The following is a 24012-nucleotide window of genomic DNA, read 5'->3' as shown; positions in this document are numbered from 1 at the left end:
GTTACAGGGGCCATGCCTCCAACCCCTCCACCAACAGTGAGTTCTTCCCAAATAAAAGTGGGGTGGGGGAGGTCTGCCCCTTTTCCTCCACAGGTGGTAGTCCATCACTACAGATGCATGGGTTCTCGAGACCGTACAGGGGTTTCAGATAGGGTTCTGTGGCTCACCATGGCAAACAGTGCACCCAATCTCTTTATCCCTAGCACAGTACGATCTCATAGACAAAGAAGTCAAAGCCCTCCTCCAAAAAGGGGCCCTCTGTCCATCTATGCCACACCCCAATGGCTATATGAGCAACATTTTCCTGGTCGAAAAGCACAATGTGGCTCACGACCCGTAATAAACCTTTGAGAATTCAATGAGTGCCTAGTGTACCGTTACTTCAAGATGGAAGGGATCCATCTTTTGAGGGACATTCTCCAGCCATTCGATTGGATGGTGTGCCTGTATCTGAAGGACGAGTACCTTACCGTACCGATCTTTCCATTCGACAGAAGCTTCCTTCAGTTCCTCTGGAGTGCTCAAACAAATGAATTCCTGACTCTCCTTTTCGGACTATCTTCGGCACCTTGGTACTTCAGGAAGATCCTCATACCGGTGGTGGAACACCTGCATGCGCAGGGGATGAGAATCATTATTTATCTGGATGACATGCTCATTAAGAGCCAACGTCCCAAGAAGCTAGTCACTCTGCTGGAGACGACGATACACCTTTTAGAGGATCTAGGTTTCGTTATCAACTAGGGCAAATTTCTTCTCTCTCCATCCCAATCCGTGGCGTTCCTGGGTTTTGTGATAGACTATGTGAAGACCACTCTAAGCCCTTCGTCCAGGAAAATGGCAAATATTCGTCACAAATTCAGACAGGCCCTCGCCAGGCCTTACACTTCTCTCCAACAGCTAGCTCGTCTAGTGGACCTCTGTCATCATCCATCCAGGCAACCTTTCCAGGTCCTCTACACTATCACGAGTTGCAACGGCTCAAGGCTTACCATTTGCAGAAGGGCCTCACGTACTCTCAGTTGGTGCCTTTGTCGGGGGAAGCGAGGCAGGAAATTCAGTGGTGGCTTTCTCACATGGTAGCGTGGAATGGGAAAGCGATCCTCAGATCCCATCCAGATCGGGTCATCTAGTCCAACACCAGCAGGCTAGGCTGGGGAGTCTGATGTAGGGACTTTTCCACGGCAAAAAAGCTGGTCACAAGACTAGCAGACGTTGCACATCTACTGTCTGGAACTCCTCACAGGGTCCTTTGCAGTACGACGCTGGACTAAAGACAGAATTCAGTCTTGCATTCTCCTCAAGATGGACAATGTATCAGCAGTGCGGTACATCAACCACCGTGGGGGAGGAATGACCAGGTCCAAAGCCCTGTCGGATCTGGTGAAAGATTTTTGGCAGCACTGTCTGGGTCATCACGTGTCGGTGACAGCCAAATATCTTCCCAGTCAAGCGAATCAGGTGGCAGATTGGCACTCTCGTCATCTCCACAACACGAATCTCTGGAAGCTAGATCTGGGGGTCTTCCCCAGATTGTTGGACAGGTGGGGTCCCTTCTCAATGGACAGGTTTGTCTCCTGTCTGGACAATCACGTGATCCCGTTTTTCAGCCAGACACGAGATCCTATGGCTCTAGCGATGGACATCTTCCTTCAGGATTGGACACCGGAGAGGGGCTATGTGTTTACCCCGTTGTCAGCGATGACCAGGGTCTCGGCCCAGGTGAGGAGACAATGGGCAAAGGTGGTCTTGGTGACACCTTCCTGGAGGTCACCAGTTTGGTTACCAGTTCTGATGGAACTTTCTTGGGATTCTGCAGTCCTCCCCCTACTTCCGTCACTGGTTGCTGAAGGACGGTTCCCTATGCATGTTAGCGTGGCAGATTACAGGCAACAGTAGAAAATCCCAAGTCTCTTGAGACAGGCTGAGATCCTGTTGTCCAAACCCTGGGCAGAGAACACCGTTAAACAGTATAGGTCAGCTTGGTGAAGATGGATGGGCTGCTGTGTATGATGAGACTTCGATCCCGTAGTCACACATGTAGTTCAGATTCTCAATTTTTTGTCCAACCCATTTTTGGAAAGTTTGGCTTACCATTCCATTAACACCTTATGCTCCGCCATCTCGAGGGGCCACGTCGTCATTGATGGAGCCCCGGTCAGCAAACATCCTTATGTGCAGCAATTACTAAGAGGAATTCGCTTTTCGCTGCAACCAGATCTGTGATACTCCACGTTTTGGGACGTTAATCAAGTCCTCAATCTTGTTCTCTCTTGGCAAACTAATAGATTTATTTTGAGGAAAGAGATTTCCACCAAGTTGGCTATGCTGTTGTGCCTGATATTTTGTTGTAGGGTCTCCTGGATGTTACAGGTAGAGTATTTTCCCTTCTTGGGGTTTCCTTCATGGTCAGCAGATGGACTAAGTCCAATACTCAGGTCATTTCCTACCCGTCATTTGTCGATTCTTCTAAACTTTGTGTAGTGCAATGTCCGAAGGCATGTGTGGAAATGACAGAGGAACTCAGCCTACCAGGCGACAGGCAGCTCTTGATTGTGGTGCGAAAGCCACACAGAGCGGATTCTTATTGCACGATGGTTGCAATGGAATTATGTAGGTGGCGGGTATTAATGTACAAGTGTTTGGGGCACATTCAGCAAGTGGGGCCATGGCTTCCAAAGCATCACGAATGCAGCGGATTGGTCTTCTAAATCCACTTTAAAATGGTTTTATTTCAAACCAGTGGTGTATGTGGCACAATTGGTGGTGAGTAAACTTTAAAATAGCATAAGCTTCACCTCCGCTCCTGACATACAATGAAAAATGTCCTAGATATCGTAACAAAAGTTTCATTTTTATTAAGGACACAGAGGTGAGGATTATCCCACCCTGCGAGAAATTCTCAAATGCTCCCTCCCTGTTTTCAACAAGTAACATCTTATTCTGTAATGTTTATATGATAATAAGTACTGGCTCAATCTCAAATGTTTATATCATGGTCCATGATAGTTCTTGCATATGTTATGTTTTTAATGAAGTTTGTTGATGTCATTGGAAGACTCTGTTCCAATTATCTCCTGGTTCTTACCTTTATAGGCAATGATGGCTCCAAATAGGATTTGTGAGCAACAGATAACAGCGTGATTCGCACAAAGAAAAGAGTCAGCGTAAACAGTGAAGATGGACTATATGTGGACCGCCCTGGTTTTGACTGGTTGTTGACTTTTTCTCTTTTAACTACCCTGGAAGATTTTGGGAAAGTTAGTTTTTGTATTAAGTGATGCTAAAAGAAAATGGCTGCCTTGAGTTTACTATGTGAAGCGAAGTAAAAGATTTAAGCATAATCCTGACCTCCATGTCCTTAATTGAACTGAAACTTTCTGTTACAATAGCTAGGAAATGTTTCACTCTGCACATAAGAACCTCACACCCATAACAACTCTGAAGCATTAGCACAGAATATAAATGTTCTGTAATGTCAAACATCTATGGTAATGTTGGGGGATACCTTTCGAATTTTCCATTACTTGACCTGCAACACACCATACTTAAGTGGAGAGTCTGATGCATGAAAACAAATGGGGAGTGATAATGAGTGGGTTATGGGTGCAACAGGTGAAGTATGGTCTCAGATTCAATGAGCCCGCATATGGCCTCTGATCTTAGTAACTTGCCCATAATAAATGTTCTTCTTTGTCTGACCTTGGTCTCTGAATTTCTGAGTGGTTGATATGAATGGTGCAATTCCAGATACCTGCTTAGTGTCTTGATGGAGTATTCCAGAACTGACAGTTGACCATTTCCTTGAGAACAGACCTTTTGGTATTATTCCTTCTAGGGATATTAATCAACGGCCCAAATACCACTCCTTGGAAGAAGGGGAAAAGACATTCAGTGGTGGGATTTAGTTGTTTATTTGAATCATTATGAGGGTGTTTATTAGTGGAAAACATGTTCACCTGCAGCGTCTCCTTGTGTGTCCTAATTCTGGATAGAAAACTCTTTTTAAGGTATGCAGGGGCCACATATGTAGGTGGAATTAGGTGATTCCACAGTTGACAAAAAAGATTGGGTCTTTGACTGCATGTTACCTTGTCCCTTGTTTTTACTTAATAATTGATGTTATTTATATTGATCATGAAGACCATAAACATCATTATTTACAAGGATTAACAACATGCATCATCTGGAGTGTAAAAAATGTGCGTTCACCCATTTGTCTGCCCTGTGGTGTGTTCTACCAAGGTTCCCAAACTAGTAGTGGAGCAACTGCACAGCCAGGGCATCAGTTTGATTATCCGTCTGCATGTTGGACGACACCTTACTCATGGACCAATGCCCTTGGACATTGGCGAACCACCTCTGGAAAACGGTTGATCTTTTGGAATGTCTGGTATGTGTGATCAACGAGACGAAATCCCTGCTGACTCCTGGTCAAAGGACGATGTTCCTAGGTTTTGTCACCAGTTCCAGAGAACCCACACCAAGTCTGCCTTCGAAGAAGATGGCAAAGGTTTGCCACAAACTCAGGAAGATGGGGCCAGAATGCATACATTTCTTAGGCATCTGGCCTGCTGGCAACTTCCATCCAGGCCCTATTTCTGGGCCCTCTGCATTACAGTGCTCTTCAGTGGTTAAAGTCAAACCATCTGCATGAGGGTTTAACTTCCTCTGACAGACAAGGTCAAGTAAGAGATGCAATGGGGGTTAACCCATATAGTGGCCTGGAATAGGTGAGCCATTTTCACCTCCAGTCTGGATATAGTTATAGAGCCCGAAGCCAGCACAACTGGCTGGGGGGAGAGCTGCAGGGGTGTATCCAGCAGAGGAAAATGGTCTTCAGAAGTACAATCTACGCACATCAATTGCCTGGACTCCTGGCAGGTTGTTTCACAGTCCGCTGTTGGACAAAAGCTGAGGTGAGTTTTTCAGTACTTCTGAGGATTGACATCTCAATGCTGAGGTACAACAACTGCTTAGGGTTTCCCAGATCCAAGTTGCTAGTGAACTGGTAAAAGGGTTCTGGCAATATTTTCTGGATCGCAAACCAAGAAAGCAGAGGAGTATCATCTGGAGAGCTCCAACGAGGTGGCTGATTGGCATTCCCAGCACCTTCAGGACCACAGCGCTTGTAAACTTCACCCAGAGATATTCCAGAGGGTCCAATCTCATTGGGGACCTTCACAGTGGATCTATTCGTCTGGGGTCTTGATAATCAACTGGACCACTAATACAGTTGGAGCCCGGAGGGCGATGGACCCAAAGTATGGAGACAGTGTATTTGGTTCCCCCCCCCATTTATAATGCTGACAAGGATGGTGGCGCAGGTCTGTCAACAGAAGGCAACTATGGTGGTGATAATGCCTCTTTGGAGATCACAAGTATGTTTCCAGTGGTGATGGAACTTTCTCTGGGCTTTCCAATCCGTCTGTCCTGGAGACAGGATTTTGTTCGGGCTCCCATGGGGAATGCCCATCACATGGTTCTGGAGGAGAAGTTACCTCTCATTGCTTGGAGGATTATGGGTCTCTGTAAGTCTGAGGACTTTCAGAACAAGCTCCACACTTCTTATCCCAGGCATCAGCAGAGAGGACAAGTAAATGATATGTCTGCTTGGGGGTTGTTGGTTACTTTGGTGTGTGCAAAGGGATACTGAACACGTGGAATCAGGAGTGGTCCCATCCTGAATTTTTTGTCCTCTTTGGTCAAGAATAGTTTGGCCTACAGGTCGGTCAATACTTTTTGCTCTGCCATATCGGCAGGTTGTCTTCCCATTGAGGGTTTTCCTGTGGGAGAACATCCCATAGTGAGGAAATAAATGAGGGGGTTTCAGATGGTCAGTTCCTCCTGAACCCAGGGATTCTTCTCTTTGGGATTTCTTTCATGGCCACATTATATGTATCCATCAAGGAAACAACTGTGGGTTAAGTTGGCAATGTTGTGTTTATTATCCTGTAAAAGAGTCTCAGATGTACGAGCTCTGGATATTACAGATAGGATTTTTACCCCGGGTGGGGTTACTTTCCATATTTCTCAGAAGATGAAGTGTAATTCCAAGATTGTGTCTTATCCTGCATTTGAGGCATTGTAGAAAGTATGTTTATTCAGATGCCTCAAGGCCTATGAGGCAATAACGGAGGATGTTCGCCCAGCTGAGGAACAAAAGCTCCTAATTGCTTTATGTTAACCGTCTAAAGCAGCCTTTTCCCCTCCAATAGCCCGGTGGGTGAAAGGGGTCATGCAAGAAGCAGGAATTGACACATTTGCCTTAGGTGCATTGGAATCTAAGACTTTTTCTTTGAGAGCTCGCTTGGAAGAGATTTTGAAGGTGGCCGACTGGTCGGCAGATTCTGTGTTTAAGGTGTTTTATTTCAAGCCTGTAGTCTACATGGCCACTCTGGTGGTAAGTAAGCTTTGAACAAGCATAATCCTCACCTCCGGTCATGACAGATTATAAAATGTCCTAGCTATCGTAACACAAAGTTTCAATTCTATGAAGGACTAGGAGGTGAGGATTATTCCCACCCGTATCAAGATATCTTATGTACCCTCCTAACTGGGCCTGAAATTAGATGGAGTTCACAATACCTATTGTATAAGTATGCTAATAATTATGGTATATGGCTACTTATTCCTGTGCCAATGTTATGTACAGTTAATGTTGCTCATTGTTTCTTTGATCATGTCTTAGATTGATGCTTGGTTACATTGAGTCGGTTGACATGAGTTACAGGATTGTTGTATTTTTTTCAGGGAATTATGCCTCCAAACAGGAATAAGTCAATCAGGATTGTAAATTGTAAATCCGGAGGCGGTTGTCGCACAAAAAAAATGGGGGCATAGCCAATGTTAATGGTCCAAATGCAATGGACTGTTTAGTGATTGGATGACGTTGTTTCTAGTTTTCCCTATGGTTCTAGGAAATGTAGTTTGTATTGTTTTAAGGCTACTGTGAGAATAAAGGAAAGGGAGATGAACATAATCCCCGCCTCCGAGTCCGTAATAGAATTGAAACTTTCTGTTACTACAGCTGGGAAATTTTATATTCTATTGTATGAATTCTTTCAGTGAAAGTATCCCGTCGCAGCACTGATGGATTAAGTCTGTTTATTGTTTTCCTAGATAGCTGCCTCATGAGGCCAATGGTTTCCGTAAATATTGTTTTTAGATCCAGACATAAGGCATCTTCAACGTGTATGTTACAAACTTCCTGTCCAGTGGGGCAAAATTTCACTGTCTCTGATAGTGTCAGCCACATGTAGTACTGATGTGATGTGGTGGACGGTTAGAGATGTTAAGCAGTTCTTATTTTGTATTTATTTTATATTTAGGGCATCTGCTTGTTTTTAGCCTGTTACTACAGTAAGTATGAGTAGTGACATTATAATTTAACCTATCATACCAAGGAAACAGTGGTTGTTTTTTTGAGTCATACTTCTTGTGTGCTTTTGTTATGGGCAGTTGTTTGTAATCCAGTATCCAGCCATTTTGGAAATGTCTGACTGTGCTTGAGGTAGGTAGCGAGGGAGGGACATGTTAGCTTCCAACTAGAGGCACAGTCTCCTAAAGTGAGGGCAGTATAATTTAGCATGGAGAGGACAGGCACAAGGCCTTCCTATAATGTGAACCAGACACCAACCACATGAACTTTGTTCATGTGCTGCTGTCAGTTTGCAGCATTGGGTTAAGGGTGCTTTCACTACTATGACTTGAAAGGAGCTGTATTAGGTTGCAGAAGTTTCCGTGAGAAGGGTCAACTCTTTCTGCATTTTGGTTAGACCACATCCCTGTTGCTTCCTTGTTTACAGTTATGATTTGGACCTTTCTCGATTCCTAGTATTCCCCAGACCAGATTAATAGTTTCATTTATGTTCAGCAGTATCATACTGTTAGTTTTTGCCGGTCTAACAATTGAATAAGAGTGCTCTGCTTGGATAGAGTGAATTTTATGTTACTTTCATTTTATTTTGTGTACTTGTGATGTCAGTTTCCAGTGCAGTGGCTTGGTGAGGTATGCTGTGTTTGATGTTGTGTCTCTCCTGTGATCTTGGCCATTGTATTGAGGCAGTGTGATGTGTGTCAAAACTGGCCTGTAATATGTCATCAGTAATCTAGTACAGGACTTGTAAAATGGCAACCATTTGGCTAGACTTGCAAGAGTCTGGCCCTTAAAGAGCCTGAGCAGCAGCGTAAGGATTTTCACTTCAATGGGACAGAAGACAAATAATATAACAGTACCAAGTACAGCAGAATTGATTATGGGCTTGGGTCAAGGTGACAAAAAGAAGCCATAGCAGGCAGCACCATGAAGTCACACCCATTGCCAATGATTGCTGGCTGAAGAACATCCTGAAATCCTACATAGAAAGAGAGCTGAGTGACAATTACCCACCTTGGTACTTAAGCGTTCATTACACGAGTTCATCACAAACGTTCATTACAAGTTGAAGTAAAGCTATCATTGCACTACAATTCTTGCAGTAATGACATTCCTCCTCTCTGCTGTGGCTCTGCATACAGGTTTCAGAAAGAGAGAGTTCTGCAGGAAAGAACTTGTGTGACATACATCAAGGCTGCTACTTCCACTGGACACTTTAACCTAGTCCTTCCCAAAACACCAACACACAGGTTGATGCAACCTTACCTGGGGTTTAGCAAGGAATTTCAGTGGTGCTTTCCATTCTGGGTCTTGTGCTTTTAAAAGTTCGGCTTGCTTCAACATGGATACTGTGGTCTGCATAGTGATTGTTTCGAGTTCATCGGGATCAGGATGACGAAACTGAAATTGCAATACACTTGATTACTAAACTCTCAAAGCTCAAGTGAAACATGATGCACTGGAACTTTCTTGGGCCTGATGGGCGCTTAATCCTAAAAGCTCCTTTATCACTTTCTTGTGCCCATACCTGAAAATCATTTTTTGGAATTATATCTTCAGTGTAGGCAATGTATACATTACATTTCGGGATATATGCATCCCTTTGTTGGAGAAGCCATGGGAACCATATGACTAAAGGTGCCAGAATCTGAGGAACCACCACTGCCCGCTTTCACACTTTGATTTGCTACATAAGTGAGTAGACTGGGTCTAGAGGTCAGGCTATTGCTGACTTGATAGTTAGAAGTCTTTCCAATGGGAATCAGAGGGAAATTCTTCTGGGACAATCTGGGAATGACTGTTGTAGTTGAGGTATTGAGTTTCCAGAAATGTAGTGAGAGATGTAGCTGTGACCAATGGATTGTCTAAATGAGGGTAAAGATGAATCTTGTGAAGCTGAATTCAGGTAGAACAAAGGACATCTGCACTGATAATGCAAATCTCAAGTAATTTAAGAAGTAATTGAAGAAGGATTTGAGAAGTTAGCATTAGAATTACATATTAACTGAATATCTGTTTCTCAGTGGGCACAGTCTACAAGGGGCATCGACTGCTGGGGTGCCTGGGTCATGCCACAGGCAGAGGGTAACCGGGGTGTGAGGGCAGGCAGGTATTTTTAACTGAGGTGTGAAGGACAACAAGGGGGGTCACACAAAAGAGCAAACTATCACACAGTGACCAACAAAGAGACAGCAAACTAAAGCCTTTGTATAGTGTGATCTACTCAAAACATGTTGTTGGCTCCAAGCAGGAGTATTCACAAAATGGGCACAATAAAGTGTGTGATCTTTGCATTATTTGCATTTGCCTGTAAATAACCTTTCTGAAGCAGCAGTTAGAAACAAAGGAGGGTAGGCCTGGCCTAGAAATTACCTCACCTAGAAAACAAAAACTACAGTTCCATATTTCACCCCTATCAACTACCAAATAGTTGTGCTCAGGAAGAACGAATCAACATCCCCTTGATAACAAGGCTTATGGAACTGCTAAAAGCATCCATGTCTACATCTGTGTCTACATCCTCCTCACTTCACTGTCTGGGCCTCCAGCCAGAAGAATGAAAGCAATACACTTCCACTGCCTGGGAGAGTTATCCTGACCTCTGTCTTGTACCATGTCACATACAGAGGCATCCAAAATGGATCCCACTTTGATTTTGCAGTTAATACTGTGAGCCAAACTTAAAGGGTGAACATGAGAAGACATACTCTCCTGCATATGCAGAATTTCCTTTTCAATGTTTGCATTATTTACTCTGTATACTCACGTTGCTATGATAATGAGGTTACCGCTGCCTGTGCAACCTAAACCTGACAATATTTTCCTATATAAGTGGTATATAAGCATTAAGCCATTACCTTACACTTTCAGCCCTTCAGCTGTGCAGTGAATCCTATCTTGTTTTATTGGGAAACATGAGTTAGCTTTGCCTTTGGCTTGTAGACTTGTGCCCCCGTCACCTAGTGACTTCTACCCTACTTAGTTTGCTCTGTTTTAGCACATTTATTTAATTATATCTTTTAAAATGGCTGCCTTGTTTCTAGTTAGGCCAATGTTTTAGTTTTACGTTATCAGTGCCACCGCGCTAAGGCGTCAATATCACGCAACAAAGATAAACAAACTGTAGGTGTTTGCATTAGGTGCTTTCCCTCTTTACGCCTTCGAGGGAATTGTTTACATGAATTGCCGTCCCAAACATGTCTTGTTATCTATTGTTTGGGAACAGACCTATGTCAGGGGTCCGAGCAGATCTGTATAAATGCACCTCACTTAGACAGATAGAGGAATTCTGACCAGATGCCATTGCTGCTATCGAAGCTGCACGTCACCCTGATGCTGACCCAGTCTTTGTGTCCCTACGGAGTCTGAGCTAGAGACCTCATTCCAAGGTAACGAGGGTTGGGGGGTTCTTCTCATGGATATGGCATTGGCAGATTAGGTTTAACACACCTAGCTCCCTTCTAGGTTAGAGATTTGGGTATTATGACATATTTCATGTCTCATGTCTCATGTCACTTCATGTCATTGCAAGATGGTGGGGGTCTTTGTATTAATGACTCTTGTCTTTACCATTCCGTTTCCTGCACTGTTCATTATCATAATCATTGCAGCCCATGCAACTTATTGTAGATTGCAGTTTTGTTAAATAAAACCTATTGAAAACTTTACTGCATCTCTCTCATTGCCTGTGTTTGATTGAGACATGTTGTTCACATGAGAAAGGGGTAATCTCTGTTTAACCACGACACTCCCTGAGATGTCATACTTGTGAGTCCACGCGTAAAGGCTGTCACAAATCACCTTTTACTGTTTGGGTTTTTGGTGAGATGCTGCTTGTGAGCCGGGAGGGTTGGGACGACAGTTGAGATTTGTTGTAGGACAGGCATAGTCACCTACAAAAATAAGTACTGTCATCCTTAAACCAGCAGTCTTGCCTAGAGCAAGAGTCAAACTACGATAGCTGATAAGCTATTCTTGTTAAAAAAATGGTCTAAGCAGTAGCCTTTCAGGGGATAGATTGTTCACATCTGGTTATGAAAAATTACATAAGATAGCACTATCTCACATGCAGATAATTGTGTTTCTTTCTACATTTTGCATCCACAGATTGTTGCATACAATCTCAAAACAGCCTCCTCTGTATTTCCATAAAAACTGACCTTGAATTAAAACCTTAAAGTGTTGTTTTTCCTTTTCTTCCAAATGAACTTCCCTTTACTTTTCATACTCTGTATGCCATCTCTCTCCAAGCACAGCCTACTCGAGGTCACATTCATGTTTACCCTAATCCCTACTACTGTATTTCTGAAAATTGCCCGTACATCATTTCAAAGATCCCAACCTCTCCTTTAAATGTCACACTTGCAACTTAACATTAGCCACTGAAAAACAATACTAACCTTGGGTCCTGGAGCAGTGTCCTGCCCTGCGTAGAGGGCCTCAATTACTTTTCAGTGGTAGTGAGGGCTATATACAGGCAATTACAATACAATACAATTTGTAACCCTTTTATCCTACAGTAATACTAATACAATAACAGCCAGCAACTGGGCTGTTGATTGTAGTTCAATCAGTTTGCATAATAAGTCCCCTATCCTGCTTGACACTCAAACACTCACATAAGATAAAGCGTCTCCCTCATCCGGTACTGTACCAGTCCAAAGCAATGAAACCACCTGTCACCAACTGGACAGGCATGAAATAATTGAATAGATCTGCCACATGCTGTTGACCAACAGTGGATTTCAATTTAGTGCACCATTGCAGGTGTCAAGAAGCTACATAAAACGCATGCTTTAAAAAAAAAAAAAAAATTACAATTAGATATGAAATTATATGAAATTCCATCCCAGCAGATCTCAACGCCATTTTTCCCTCCAACTTTTGTTTGCCTAGGACCATAAAAACTTTAAAAAAAAATATCAGAATGGACAACCCAGTGCAGTAACTGCCTCTCCTTTACACTTCTCCCTCCTGCACACTGCTATACAATGACATGATAAGCAGACCTTGGGTGGTCAACATGCATGACATGTAAACACTTCCTACATAGGAACAAAACAAAGACAACACACTTCAAAGCATGCACCATAGCCAGTGAACATGCTACACATGTAGGTGAGTGCTTCAGCATCCCACATATGGGTTGTAAGCGTTGTTCAGACAGGGAAGAGGAGAGGAATTAAAAAGAAAGTGCCCTACGGAACTTTGAATTAGAAAGCAAAAGGAAAACATAATTCCAGTAAAGGTGGCGACAACAAAGACAAGATCAAAGCTGTTTCCCAGAAGCAAAACAGAAAAGCACTGAAGTGTGTAAAAGGTATTGTAGCATTATGCCAAAGGTAGTATTACTTGTGCACGCTTTGTCTTCAGAGAGAGCTTCTACTCACAGACAAACAGATGGCCTTTCCTCCGAATCGGGGATTGTCTGGGAGCCACCCTTCCTTTACCACCAGAATGTAGAAGTAGCGTCTTAAATGTCTTGGATTGGCTTGGATTATACAGCAGTAACATATCATACAGACATTTTGCTGTTCCAGTAGCACAAATAACGTTATTTTGATAACACAATCAATGCTTTCTATGATTAGAGTGTATAACAATTCCAAAATGTTCTGACCCGCTAAATATTACTATGTACAATCTTTGAAGGCCATTAAACCTTCTGGTAAAGTCGGGTGATCATATGTTCCCTTTGCACACAGACTTTACTTTTCCAGTGCTGAAGTTTCCATTGTCAATTTGTGATTGTGATGCCATTATTGTAATTGCAAGGCTTGTCTTAGACTAAATGCGTGTAGTGAGGTTTCAGTCCAAATAATTAAATACCAATTTTGATCAGATTCCATGTTGAATGTAGTCTGGAGTTTATCTCCCTGCCTAACATTTGACAGAAAATGTCTTCTAGAAAACTGGCGTCCCAATGTACTACTCAGTTTCCTAATAATGGTGAAATAATGTTCTGTCTAGGCAAATCTCGTACATGAGGTCACTGCCAATTTGTGGCCACCATGAGTCTGTTTTGCACCCCATCTTATTGCTTTATCAAAATGGATCCCTGTCAGGTCACATCCTTTTTCGGTTTCATCATAACATATTTACCAATCACACTCAAATCGTTCTTGCCTTTACCCTCACAGACATACACCACACAACGTGACTAGCTGACTCTCTGCCATCTAGCAGTGGAAAGTCATATGTTTCCTAATTCGTAACAGGCGAAAGCAGACGTCACAGACCTATTAAGTTGCAGCAAAATTGTTCTCCCCATGTATTCCTCTATCTCATCTGCCACAAGCTAGGAGCTTCATTCGGCAGCAAAATACGATTCTTCCCATTCCTGCCCTTCACTGTTACCACTGCCCATTAACAACTACAGTACATACATGACATTAACTTCAACCTCATCTACAGGTGAGCTTTGTCACAACGTTGAATGAAACGCCTGTTGACAGCAAAAGATGCACCTTGGGCCTCTCTACTACTACTTCTACCCTAGAAAAGATTTGCATTGCCATTAGCAACCGGCTTCACCTCCCTAAATCCACCTAAATATTCTTTCACTCTCCATGTCCAACAATTCTTTGACTTTCAGCACGCTGCCTCCCTTATGTCATTCCATACCTTTTCCTTCCTATCACCACAAAGGTCTCTAGTGCAACCTCCTAACTGGGAAAGAAACGTCCCCAACCTTCAATTTCTAAATCCACCTTTAAGCATAACCCCAAATAACACCTCCTCCGACAAAATCAACACCACCCCATCCTATTTGGTCTTTCTTATCCCTCCTATCTCATCACGTCCTAATGCTATTGATTCCTCTAGCACAGACATCTTAGGCCTGCACTAGCCACTCCAATACTAATAACTTATCACTAATACCTGACCTACCAACTACCACTTCCATCCACACAACGTAGGCGCTCACCCTCTTAACCACCCAACAGTATATAATACTGATGAATGAAGCAACCTAGAATAAGAACACACATAGGGCCTGATTCTAACTTTGGAGGACGGTGTTAAACCGTCCCAAAAGTGGCGGATATACCACCTACCGTATTACGAGTTCCATAGGATATAATGGACTCGTAATACGGTAGGTGGTATATCCGCCAATTTTGGGACGGTTTAACACCGTCCTCCAAAGTTAGAATCAGGCCCATATTCATTACACAATCTAGAATAAGAAAACTAAACAAGGCTCTTTGCCTCCCTCAACCTGATATTTCTTCTCACACTTCCTTCACCACACAGATCCCACATACACAGACCCAAGCACACTCCCCCTAAAAACACACACTAGCTACACACACACACACACACACACACACACACACTCACCAACCATATTGGCCACATTTCCCACTCCAAGCTCAACCCATTAAGGGCCAGGTGTATGTGGTTTAATGTTTGTGATTTCCCAATAGCGAATCTTAGTGATTCGCTATTAGGAAATTGCAAACTGCGATGTGTAACAGTGTGTTTGACATGGTTAGTGATTCACAGTGGGTAGAAAATGGACCTGCCTCATCAGTATTTATGAGGCAAGTTGCAATTTGCGACCCATTGTGAATGGCTACAATCACAGTGATGGTGGCCTGCTGAGGTCAGCAGGCCACCATGTCTGTGATTGCTTTTAAATAAAGCAACTTATTTGTACTGCAGACCGTTTTCCTTAAGGGAAAACGGGATGCATTAAAAGAAAACTGAAAAGTTTTCTTTTCATTTTTTAAGAGTAGGCAGTGGTCTGTGGGACCACTGTCTGCTCTTAAAAAATGTTTGCACATCACAATGGGGAAGCGGATGAGGAAGTTGGTGTTAACTGCAAATGTTTTGCAACCGCATTCCCGGTCACAAAACTTTCTTACATTCCGCTGCGACTCTCTATTAGAAAGAGACACCCTTGGCACTCCCCTTCGTAATGGTGAGTCGCAAACCCTATTTTAAGAGTTGGTAATAAGTTACTGACTCGCAAAATAGGGATGGTACATGGCAAAATGTTTTTTTACCTGTCGCAAACGGCCAGATGGGACATTTGCGACTGGTAAAAAGAGCTTCTACACCTGGCTAAATCTCTACTCTGCCTTCTTAAGATGGGAAACGATTCCACAGACTATGTGGAGTGCCCTTCAGGCCTTTCCTGTACAAACATGAGTGCGCACGTAATACTACCACTGCCAAGACGCATCACAATCTCCCTCTGTGCCTGCCCCCTTCATACACACCATCATACTCACCTTTTCCTTAAATGCCTACTGGTCAACACACGGTCAATGAGCAAAAGAGACAGAGAATTCTTGATCTAATAACTGACTCAAGCCCTGACCTGTTTTTCATTACACAAACATGGCTGGGAGATTACATGGCATCAATACTCTAGGAGGTGATCCCACCAGGATATATCGAATCCAAGCACAGAACCCCCAAGTGAAAACTGGATTTAAATAATCAGCTCCAACAGTGAATTTGGAAGCTATGCAACTGGCAGGCTGTGATTTTCTCACAATAGGATGCACTCCTACCAGTACATTCTACTGCATGTTCCTACTGATACTTGGACCACTGCCAAAACAATGGCTTCTTTACGGATTCCTGCCTTGACACCATATTAAATGTAACCTTCAGATATGCAAACCTGTGAATTTTCTGCGACTTTAACTGTTTTTTTAAATATTCTTTTTATTACATTTTAAGCATGAAAGTACAGTAAGGTACACTTAAGACTCAGACCAGATTACTTTACATATCCACATGATTGGTACAGTCACGACAGGTCAACATCATCCCAGCACCAACCTTTCATTAAACAGTGCAGCAGAACATCATTTTATCTAGCGGTCTGAGATGACCCCGTTCCATTCCATGTCCCTTCAAGGCAGTCTGTTGAAAAAAACAATTGGTAGTAGTTCTGTCTCTGTACAGAACTATAACACTCACCTCCAGCAAGAATTAGAGCCATTGGCAGAAACCTAGAATTAAAGAGGATGCTGAAGACCTGCATTTTCCTACTTGATGCCTAGACATTTACTTACACCAATTACCACACCAGAAGGATAATACAGTTCCCTTCACTCAAATGTAATCCAGCTGACAAGATGGAAAGAAGCTGCAAGGAATTTCAATGTCCTTTATAAAAGCAGAGCAAAGGCAACGCCAGTTCACATTTCAAATGCTGGAACAACCAGACAAGAAGAAACATAATCAATTAGAGGACATCAAATAATGGGACCTCATCCCTACATCTAATATCTTTGAATGCAATGAACTTCGTCATTACTTAGTAAGTAGTTTGTGAATTATTTACCCCTGTTATACCCTTGCTTGTTTGATCACTGAATGTCAGAACGCTTCACCCTTGCTTATTTGAATGTTGCATGTCAGATGTGCATGATCTATAAGACCTCCCCCTAAGCATGAAATCCATATTGACATACTGATCGAAGGATTTTACTTCTATCCTCTCCACCTATCTCAGCCTACGAATCAAACAAGAGGTCTATACAGAAGGTGTAAAAAATATATATATACCTAACTAAATGACAATCTGCAGCGTCCGTATTCAACAAGCTGACCAACAGTCTTTTTAGGTCATTACAGTTAGAAAGCAAGAAGAATATAGATGGATAGAGATAGTCAGGAAGATAGACATACAGGTAGACACAAAGGCAGAAAGACAGATGGATTGAGACAATTAGACATGTGGGTAGGTAGATAGATATGCAGACAGATAGGTAACATTTTACATTGGCTTATGCAAACGTCTTGCCAAATTATACAAAAGTTAAAACAAGAACTATTACATTTTTATAAATAGATGCTTCGTATTAGATAACAAGTCAATTAAAATATGAGTGATAAGGTAGGATGTTGGGCTGGACGAAAAAACAACTGTAAGGAGAGGGAAGGGGAGTCTGTATCCAGAAGCTAATAGTGCACATAAGTGTTTATCCATGATAAGGACGAGACAAAATGGATTACAAAGGCACGGAGCAACTAAAGTCAATGCAGCAGACTTGCAAGAAGATAAAAGCGGATTTGTAAATCCTAATGGCAATGGGCACTACTGTTTACATATAAAATGCTAAGCAATGGAACTGTGACTAAAGAAGTTTAACTGAATATCCTATATGGGAGCTCAGGGCCCCGCGAAGAAGAAAGGTGGACAGGGCATGGTCTTTTGAGTAACGACCTTTAAATATTAACATTTTTAACTTAGACAAGACTCAAACACTGCTAGTCATACCCATGTCAATCTCTTGTAAGAATATCTATTTACAGGTTTAATCCATTTGACAAAATCAAGGAAAAGAAAAAGTTACCTGTAACTACAATACTTCAGCACTGGTATTCCTCATAGGCTCATATGCCTGAACTAGTATGTATCCTATGTTGGCATGAATCTTTCCCTATCTGGGTAGGTCATGTGTGTGCTGTACATGTGCTGATTGGTACCTGCACAGCTGTATGCTATTATTAGATCCTGCTGATTTTGCAGGAAAACATATTCCTCCGCCCAGCTGTTGTTTGTCTCTTTGGTCTTGTTTTTAGGTCGACCCTGTGACAGATCATGCAGTGCATGGCCTCTCTTTTGAGAACCTATTGTCTAGAATACCTGGCTTGGAGCCCACCCATTTTGTCCCATTTCTTGGTTTCAATTTCAATCTTCTCTGCAGCCTCATAGTTCGCCAGCTCAGATGAAGTGTCACTCCAGTTCTTTTTTGTGGAGCAAGGACCAAGCACAGATTGATTCAACTTAATTAGTGCCCATCTACTGCTTGTGCTGTGATTGAGGTACTATTTCTTCTCCCTCCCACCACTGCCCCCATCTGGTACTCCCTTCCTCCACACCACACCTCCCTTGTTTTGTTTTCCCCATACCCCTTGTCCTCCTCCTGCTGTCTGTTATTGCTGCTTCTCCCCCCCCCCCCTCTTTTTTGTAAACATATTGCACAGCAGAGTCGGCTGCTGTGTAACACAGCTTTAAAAAATCTCTATGACGTGGTCAATTCTGGTGCCTAGTGGCTGAATTGCACAAAGTGTATCCAGAAAACCAGGGATCACACTCAGCTTCCCCAGTTAACTACGTTACGTGATCCTATGCAAATATTTTATTTCAATTAGCTTCGTTTTCCTACCATTATCACATATAGGAGCCCCTCTAAATACATGAGTTCTGCATGTGAGCTGCACAAAAACAGCTTGTGTTGGATTTAGTGAACTATAATGTTGCTCCCTGTATATAATAAAGCGAATATAAAATGCGCACGACAACTGACTTGCCGCCTAGTTCACTAATCACATTGACTTCAAGTGTCGGGGGTGGGGAGGTAAGGAATAAGTTCATATTTAATAAGTACCTCTTAAATAATGCAGTGATGTACTGAAGTGAAACCCTTCGCCTTCCATATGTTAAATAAATACTCTTTTTAAAATGTAAAGAGACTTTATTATATGTTTTGCGAGATGCTTGTTAGATGATTTATATGTCAAAGATTTCAATGCACGCCTCGTGCGATGGCTCTTAGATCCAAGACAGGGCCTTGGGTCGGCACACACTCTTAGTTTCTTAGCTCGCGCCTCTATTGTTATGACCTGAAAACGTCTCGTCAGTCGAAAACACAGGTGAGCAGCACAGGCTGGGTGCCTCCGGTCAGTGGTATTGGATGGATGTGTTGTTACAGAGAAGAGTAACCAAAGCACAGACATCGGTGTGGAGGCGGAGTGGGGCGGTATCAAAGCTCTCAAAGTGGCCCTCTGGCGCGTAGGCAAAACGGTGTCTAGTTCATCCAGTCCCTAACCAGCATTTCTGATAGGTTACATTGTTTTATTTTTAAGAAACAACCTGAAAGATGTTTAATTTCATGCACTGGGGCACTTTGCTGTATTTTCATGTTCGGTTCAGTAGAAACCTTTATGCAACAATATCGCTAGTTAACTACAAAAGAAGTTAAGGGTCGAACAGCGTATGACAAGAGTAGCTCACCCTCATTATTGATTCGACATTGCCGAGACAAGGGAAAACCCCGTTTGTGGATTGCGTCCGCCCTTCTCCCTGTTCTACTAATCATGTCTGTATTGAATGTACTACCTCCTTTAACATACACATACTCCCACATTGAAACAGACGGTCAGTGTTAAGTAACAGACTGCGGGAATGAGCACAGTCTATTTGCAGGTGGTGGAATGTGCTACAGCACAGACGGAACTACAGGAACTCGCGCTTCGGCTGTTGCACCGCACAGTCTACGGCGCATCTGAGCACGGGTGTTAGCAGATGTGGCCTGCCGTGCCCCCAATGAGTCTTACCCATATGCCATCTCGCTGGGTGGACGGGTTGCAGCAGCGACCCTTAGGCATGATGCTGCGCTCGCTGGTCGGTTGGCAGGGCTCAGTCAGTGGGCTTTAACTTTGTTTCTCCGCTGGCGCCCTTAACTTAACGTCGGCGCCACCTGTAGGAGCACCGCGCAGCCGGTATCTCTCGCCCACCCCACAGCCTAGCCGTCTGCGCCTTTCGGCTGACGGGCAATCACGGCTTCTGACGGCCTCGCTGGGGTTTACCCGTTGCCCCGGAGACGGCGGGAGACGACGTAACTTCCTGCTTTATCCCCCGTACCGGCGAAAATAACTGTAAGGCCTCAGAAGGGGATGTGAAGGTCAGAACTTAGTTTGGGAGAAGTTAAGTTATAGTATTTGAAGTGGTATGGAACTTTCATGCCAATATTTTCGACTACGAAAGTGGGATATTTTAAAGAAAGAATAGGGGAGATTTATTTTCCCAATCGACTGCTGTTCAGGCAAATAGCTGAAATAAAGCCACTTTTTGCCTTTAAAAACGTAAGTCGCCCGACTGAATTGGGTCTGTTTGCATGTGTGAAGTAACTAGACAGAGGAGTGAGATGCAGGGGCTAGGAGGTGACCGATGATGAACGCCAGAGCTTGAGCAGTGTGTGAAGGTAACCAGACTATTAACAGAATATGGACAACGTTCACTACTGGAGGAGACTTTCCGATGGGGCATGTGCTAGTCCCCATGCGACAAAATCTAGGTTTGTCCTTAAGAGTCAACTTCAGTAGTGCTATGAGCTGTTTATACAAGTCCCTAACAGGCTTGTTGACCTCGACCAGTATCACACGATCCAGTTGCACCTGATAAGTGTGGGAAGACCAGAGCACGTCTCTGCAGGCTGCAGTTTCCCGTGCTGAGAGTCCATGAACTCTGGCGGTCTTCATCCCAATGATGGTCAGGCATCCTCATTCAGGGCCGGCTTTAGAGGGGTGCGACCGGTACACCCGCACTGGGCGCTGACCTCAGGGGTGTGCTGTGTTTCGCAAGAGAGAGAGTTTTGACTCGACTTAAAGTAGCACAGAGGGTTAATGTGCCTGCTGCAAAGAAATGATCGGTATTTGTGTGAATAGCTGAGTGGATTAGTAAAGCCAGCCTTTTCCAGTGTTTTAAAACAAGTGAAATGTATGTGAAAGAGGGGCTGTGGAGAGCTGAGGGTACATTTGTCAGGTGGTAGTGAGGAAATCTAAGGAGAGGTCATGGATTGGGGGGGGGGGGTCAGTCTACTGACAGCCTGTGTTAGATGTTCTTCTTCATGGCTCCTCTTTATCTGGAAGTATTCCTTACAGCAGTATGGGCACAATGATACAGGGCAATGGCCCTATTGCACAGCAGCTCCCTCCTGGCACACAGGGTTTCACAATTTCCTCCACACACAGGCAAAATCCCTTACTTCACGGCAGCCCTTCCATGGCATATTGGAGTTGCAGACTTCATCCATGCAGCAGCCCTGACTAGCTGATCTTAAGTCTTTAGTCCTTGTTGCAGTAGCTGGAAGTCTTGTTGGTACTCTCCCCTGATGAACAGTGCTGTTGAACAAAGCATGGGAGTTATAGCTCTACCTTAATAGTAAAAATGCAGACACAAATGTGATACAGGGCCAAATGTATGAAGGCATTTTGCATTTCTTTAGTGTGAAAATCGCTATTTCGGGCTGTAAGAAAAGGTAAAATGCCATTTTGGAATGTACGAATGGAATTTGTGGTGGTGCAAAATGCTATTTCTACCTTTTAGGAATCACATATTGGGATTTGCAAAATAGGAAATCCCAACTAGGGATTTCCTAATTGCGAATCGCTAACCCCATGTACAAAGGATTTCCTAATTGCGACTAGTTGCAATATGGCCATTTAGAAAATGCAATTACCTTTGATTCAGATCTGGTGGTAACCAGGTGCAAACTGTAAAAAGGCACCCAAAATTCATCAGGCTATTTCACAATGGAAACACCACACTTTCTGTCAAGGAGGATTAGGATTTTTGGCAGTGAGACAGATGAGAGGGGAGAGGATATTGAGGGTGAGGGTCACCCTGTTTGGACAGACAGAGGCAGAGGAGATTATGAAAAGATATATGTTATGTTATTGCATTTTATATAGCGCCAAACTGCCTGGAGGCTTCATGGCGCTGAGAAGTACAATAGCCTCATAGCAAGCAGGAAAATACTGGATCACAAAGAATTACAATTAAAACATTAAAAATTAAAAAAGCCAGGTTTTAATGGCTTTCCGAAATTCCAACTCCTGCCTAATCACCCGAATGTTGAGGGGAAGCGAGTTCCACAGTTTGGCTCCTTGGTATTTCAGTGAGCTACCCCCCCATCTTGCTTTTTTTACTTTAGGAAGCACAGCTAAGGCTTTGGAAGAAGATCTTAGAGCTCTAGTAGGGGCATAGAATGAAACTAGAGTTTTCAATTGATGTGGGCCTCTTCTATAGGGCTCTCTGAAAAATGCACAAAGATTTAAACTTAATTTTTTTCCCTACTGGCAGCCAATGCAGGGTGGTCAAAGCTTGCTTGGCCGATATAAGCTTTAGCATGTTAAACAGTAACCGAGCAGCCGCATTTTGTACTGTTTGCAATTTCTTAATCACAAATTCCGGTGAGCCCAGGAAAAGACTATTACCATAGTCAAGCCTAGATAAAATAAGGGCCTGTACCGTAAATCTTCTGGCTGGGGGGGGTGGGGGGGGGGGGGGGGGAGGCAAGCCAATAACCTTTTGGAGAAACCTTAATAATCCAAAACAGGAGGCGGAGAGCATCCTAGCTTGGTACTCTACTGTTAGTTTGGAATCTAACCAAATTCCTAAGGCTTTAATATGATCTTTCGGAGGGGGCAAATGTTCCAGCTGGATAGTCGGCAGAATATTATTTGCCGGGTTGGAAAGCTTTCCCAGGAACATAATGTCTGTCTTTTCTTTGTTGAGTTGGAGCCTGCTGTCAGTCATCCAGCTCGAGACAGCTTGCATGCAAGCTGGCACAGCCAAATTATCTGCAATCTTCACCAGAGAAAAACACACAACCAACTGCGTGTCATCGGCATAGGATATCAGGGACAAACCAAAAGGTTCCACTAAATCTGCTAGAGGGGCCATATAAATGTTAAAAAGAGTAGGGCTCAAAGATGAGCCCTGGGGTACCCCACAATGTAATCTAAACTGTTCCGACAAAAAAGAACGATCTAAGACCTGGAAGGATCTATTTTGAAGAAAACACCCCATCCATTTAAGTGCCTGGCCTTTAATTCCAGCTTTTTCCATTCTTTGGATCAGGAGACCATGATTCACCGTATCAAATGCAGCACTTAAATCCAGCATTATGATAGCTGTTGCCAGTCCCTGATGGAGATATAGACTCTGTAATCAGGTGAAACTTGATTTAATTGCTGAGTTACAACTGAGCTACGGGCTCCAACACTCAGAAGCAATGCAGTCCCACCACAAGTTAAGGTATTGTGTTGCCTACACCTCTTAGCCTCTGGCAGTTACCTGGTGTCATAGCAGTGGCAGGAGGGGTGTCATGAAGTGCCCTGTCCAGGCTTTTTTTTTTAATAGGTTCCTGGACATCATGGTGAGTAAAGATCAACCATTATACATCATTTATTTGCTTTTTCTGCTAGCACTGTGTGGAGTTGATTGACCTCTGAGGAAAAAGGGGAGCCCCTGATACTTATTGGGGTTCCTGGGACAGGGAAAACATTTATAATTTCACAAAAAAACCCAGCAACCTTCATACTTCCTTTACCTTTTTTGATCATTTTTGTATGCTCGTGCAGATTCGAAAATAATGCATTGTACTTTTTATTCAAGAATCTCTCACATTACTCAAGAAAACTTTTTATAGTGTAATCAACAATAAAAATCAACCTCATAACATTCTTTTTTATGCCACCCTCTTGCACACCACTGACTCACACATCAATTATACCAAAGCATTCACAATCAAATGTTAAAATTCAAATTAAAACCATAGATCCCACTCAATAAATATTTTCTATTTTTTTTCATTAACCAAGTTTGATTTATCAGTTTTTCCCCTCTATTGCACATCATCATTCTTTTTAGAGAAATAAAAGACGTTTCTTTGAAAAGGGGGACTCCAGAATGAAACAATCCATGTAAACCTATTTGCGCTATTTCATTTCATTACTGTCCAATCATCTCTTTGTAGACGATCTTCCACTTTGTGTTTGTTATCCATACTTATTTCTATTTCTGCAGTGCTTTTTATTGCTGTCACTTGTCTTTGTTAATATCTCTCTTTATCATGTTCTCTAAGCACGTTTCGGCA

The 24012-nt window shown here is 43.0% G+C and overlaps 1 protein-coding gene across 1 annotated transcript in view; it reads right to left on the bottom strand.

The window, feature by feature from the left end:
• Window positions 1-19936, bottom strand: part of TEX36 (testis expressed 36) — a 34396-nt gene extending 14460 nt beyond the window's left edge. The window contains exons 1-2 of the mRNA XM_069242455.1: window positions 19688-19936; window positions 8645-8779 (exon numbers count right to left, since the gene is read on the bottom strand). Of these exons, the coding sequence (XP_069098556.1) occupies window positions 8645-8779; window positions 19688-19738 (186 nt within the window). The 5' untranslated portion in view covers window positions 19739-19936. The remainder of the gene's footprint in view (window positions 1-8644; window positions 8780-19687) is intronic.
• Between the last annotated feature and the right edge of the window lie 4076 nt (window positions 19937-24012).

Source organism: Pleurodeles waltl, chromosome 6, assembly GCF_031143425.1.
Source record: "Pleurodeles waltl isolate 20211129_DDA chromosome 6, aPleWal1.hap1.20221129, whole genome shotgun sequence".
Lineage (NCBI taxonomy): Eukaryota > Metazoa > Chordata > Amphibia > Caudata > Salamandridae > Pleurodeles > Pleurodeles waltl.
This window is presented reverse-complemented; position numbering and strand designations above follow the sequence as displayed.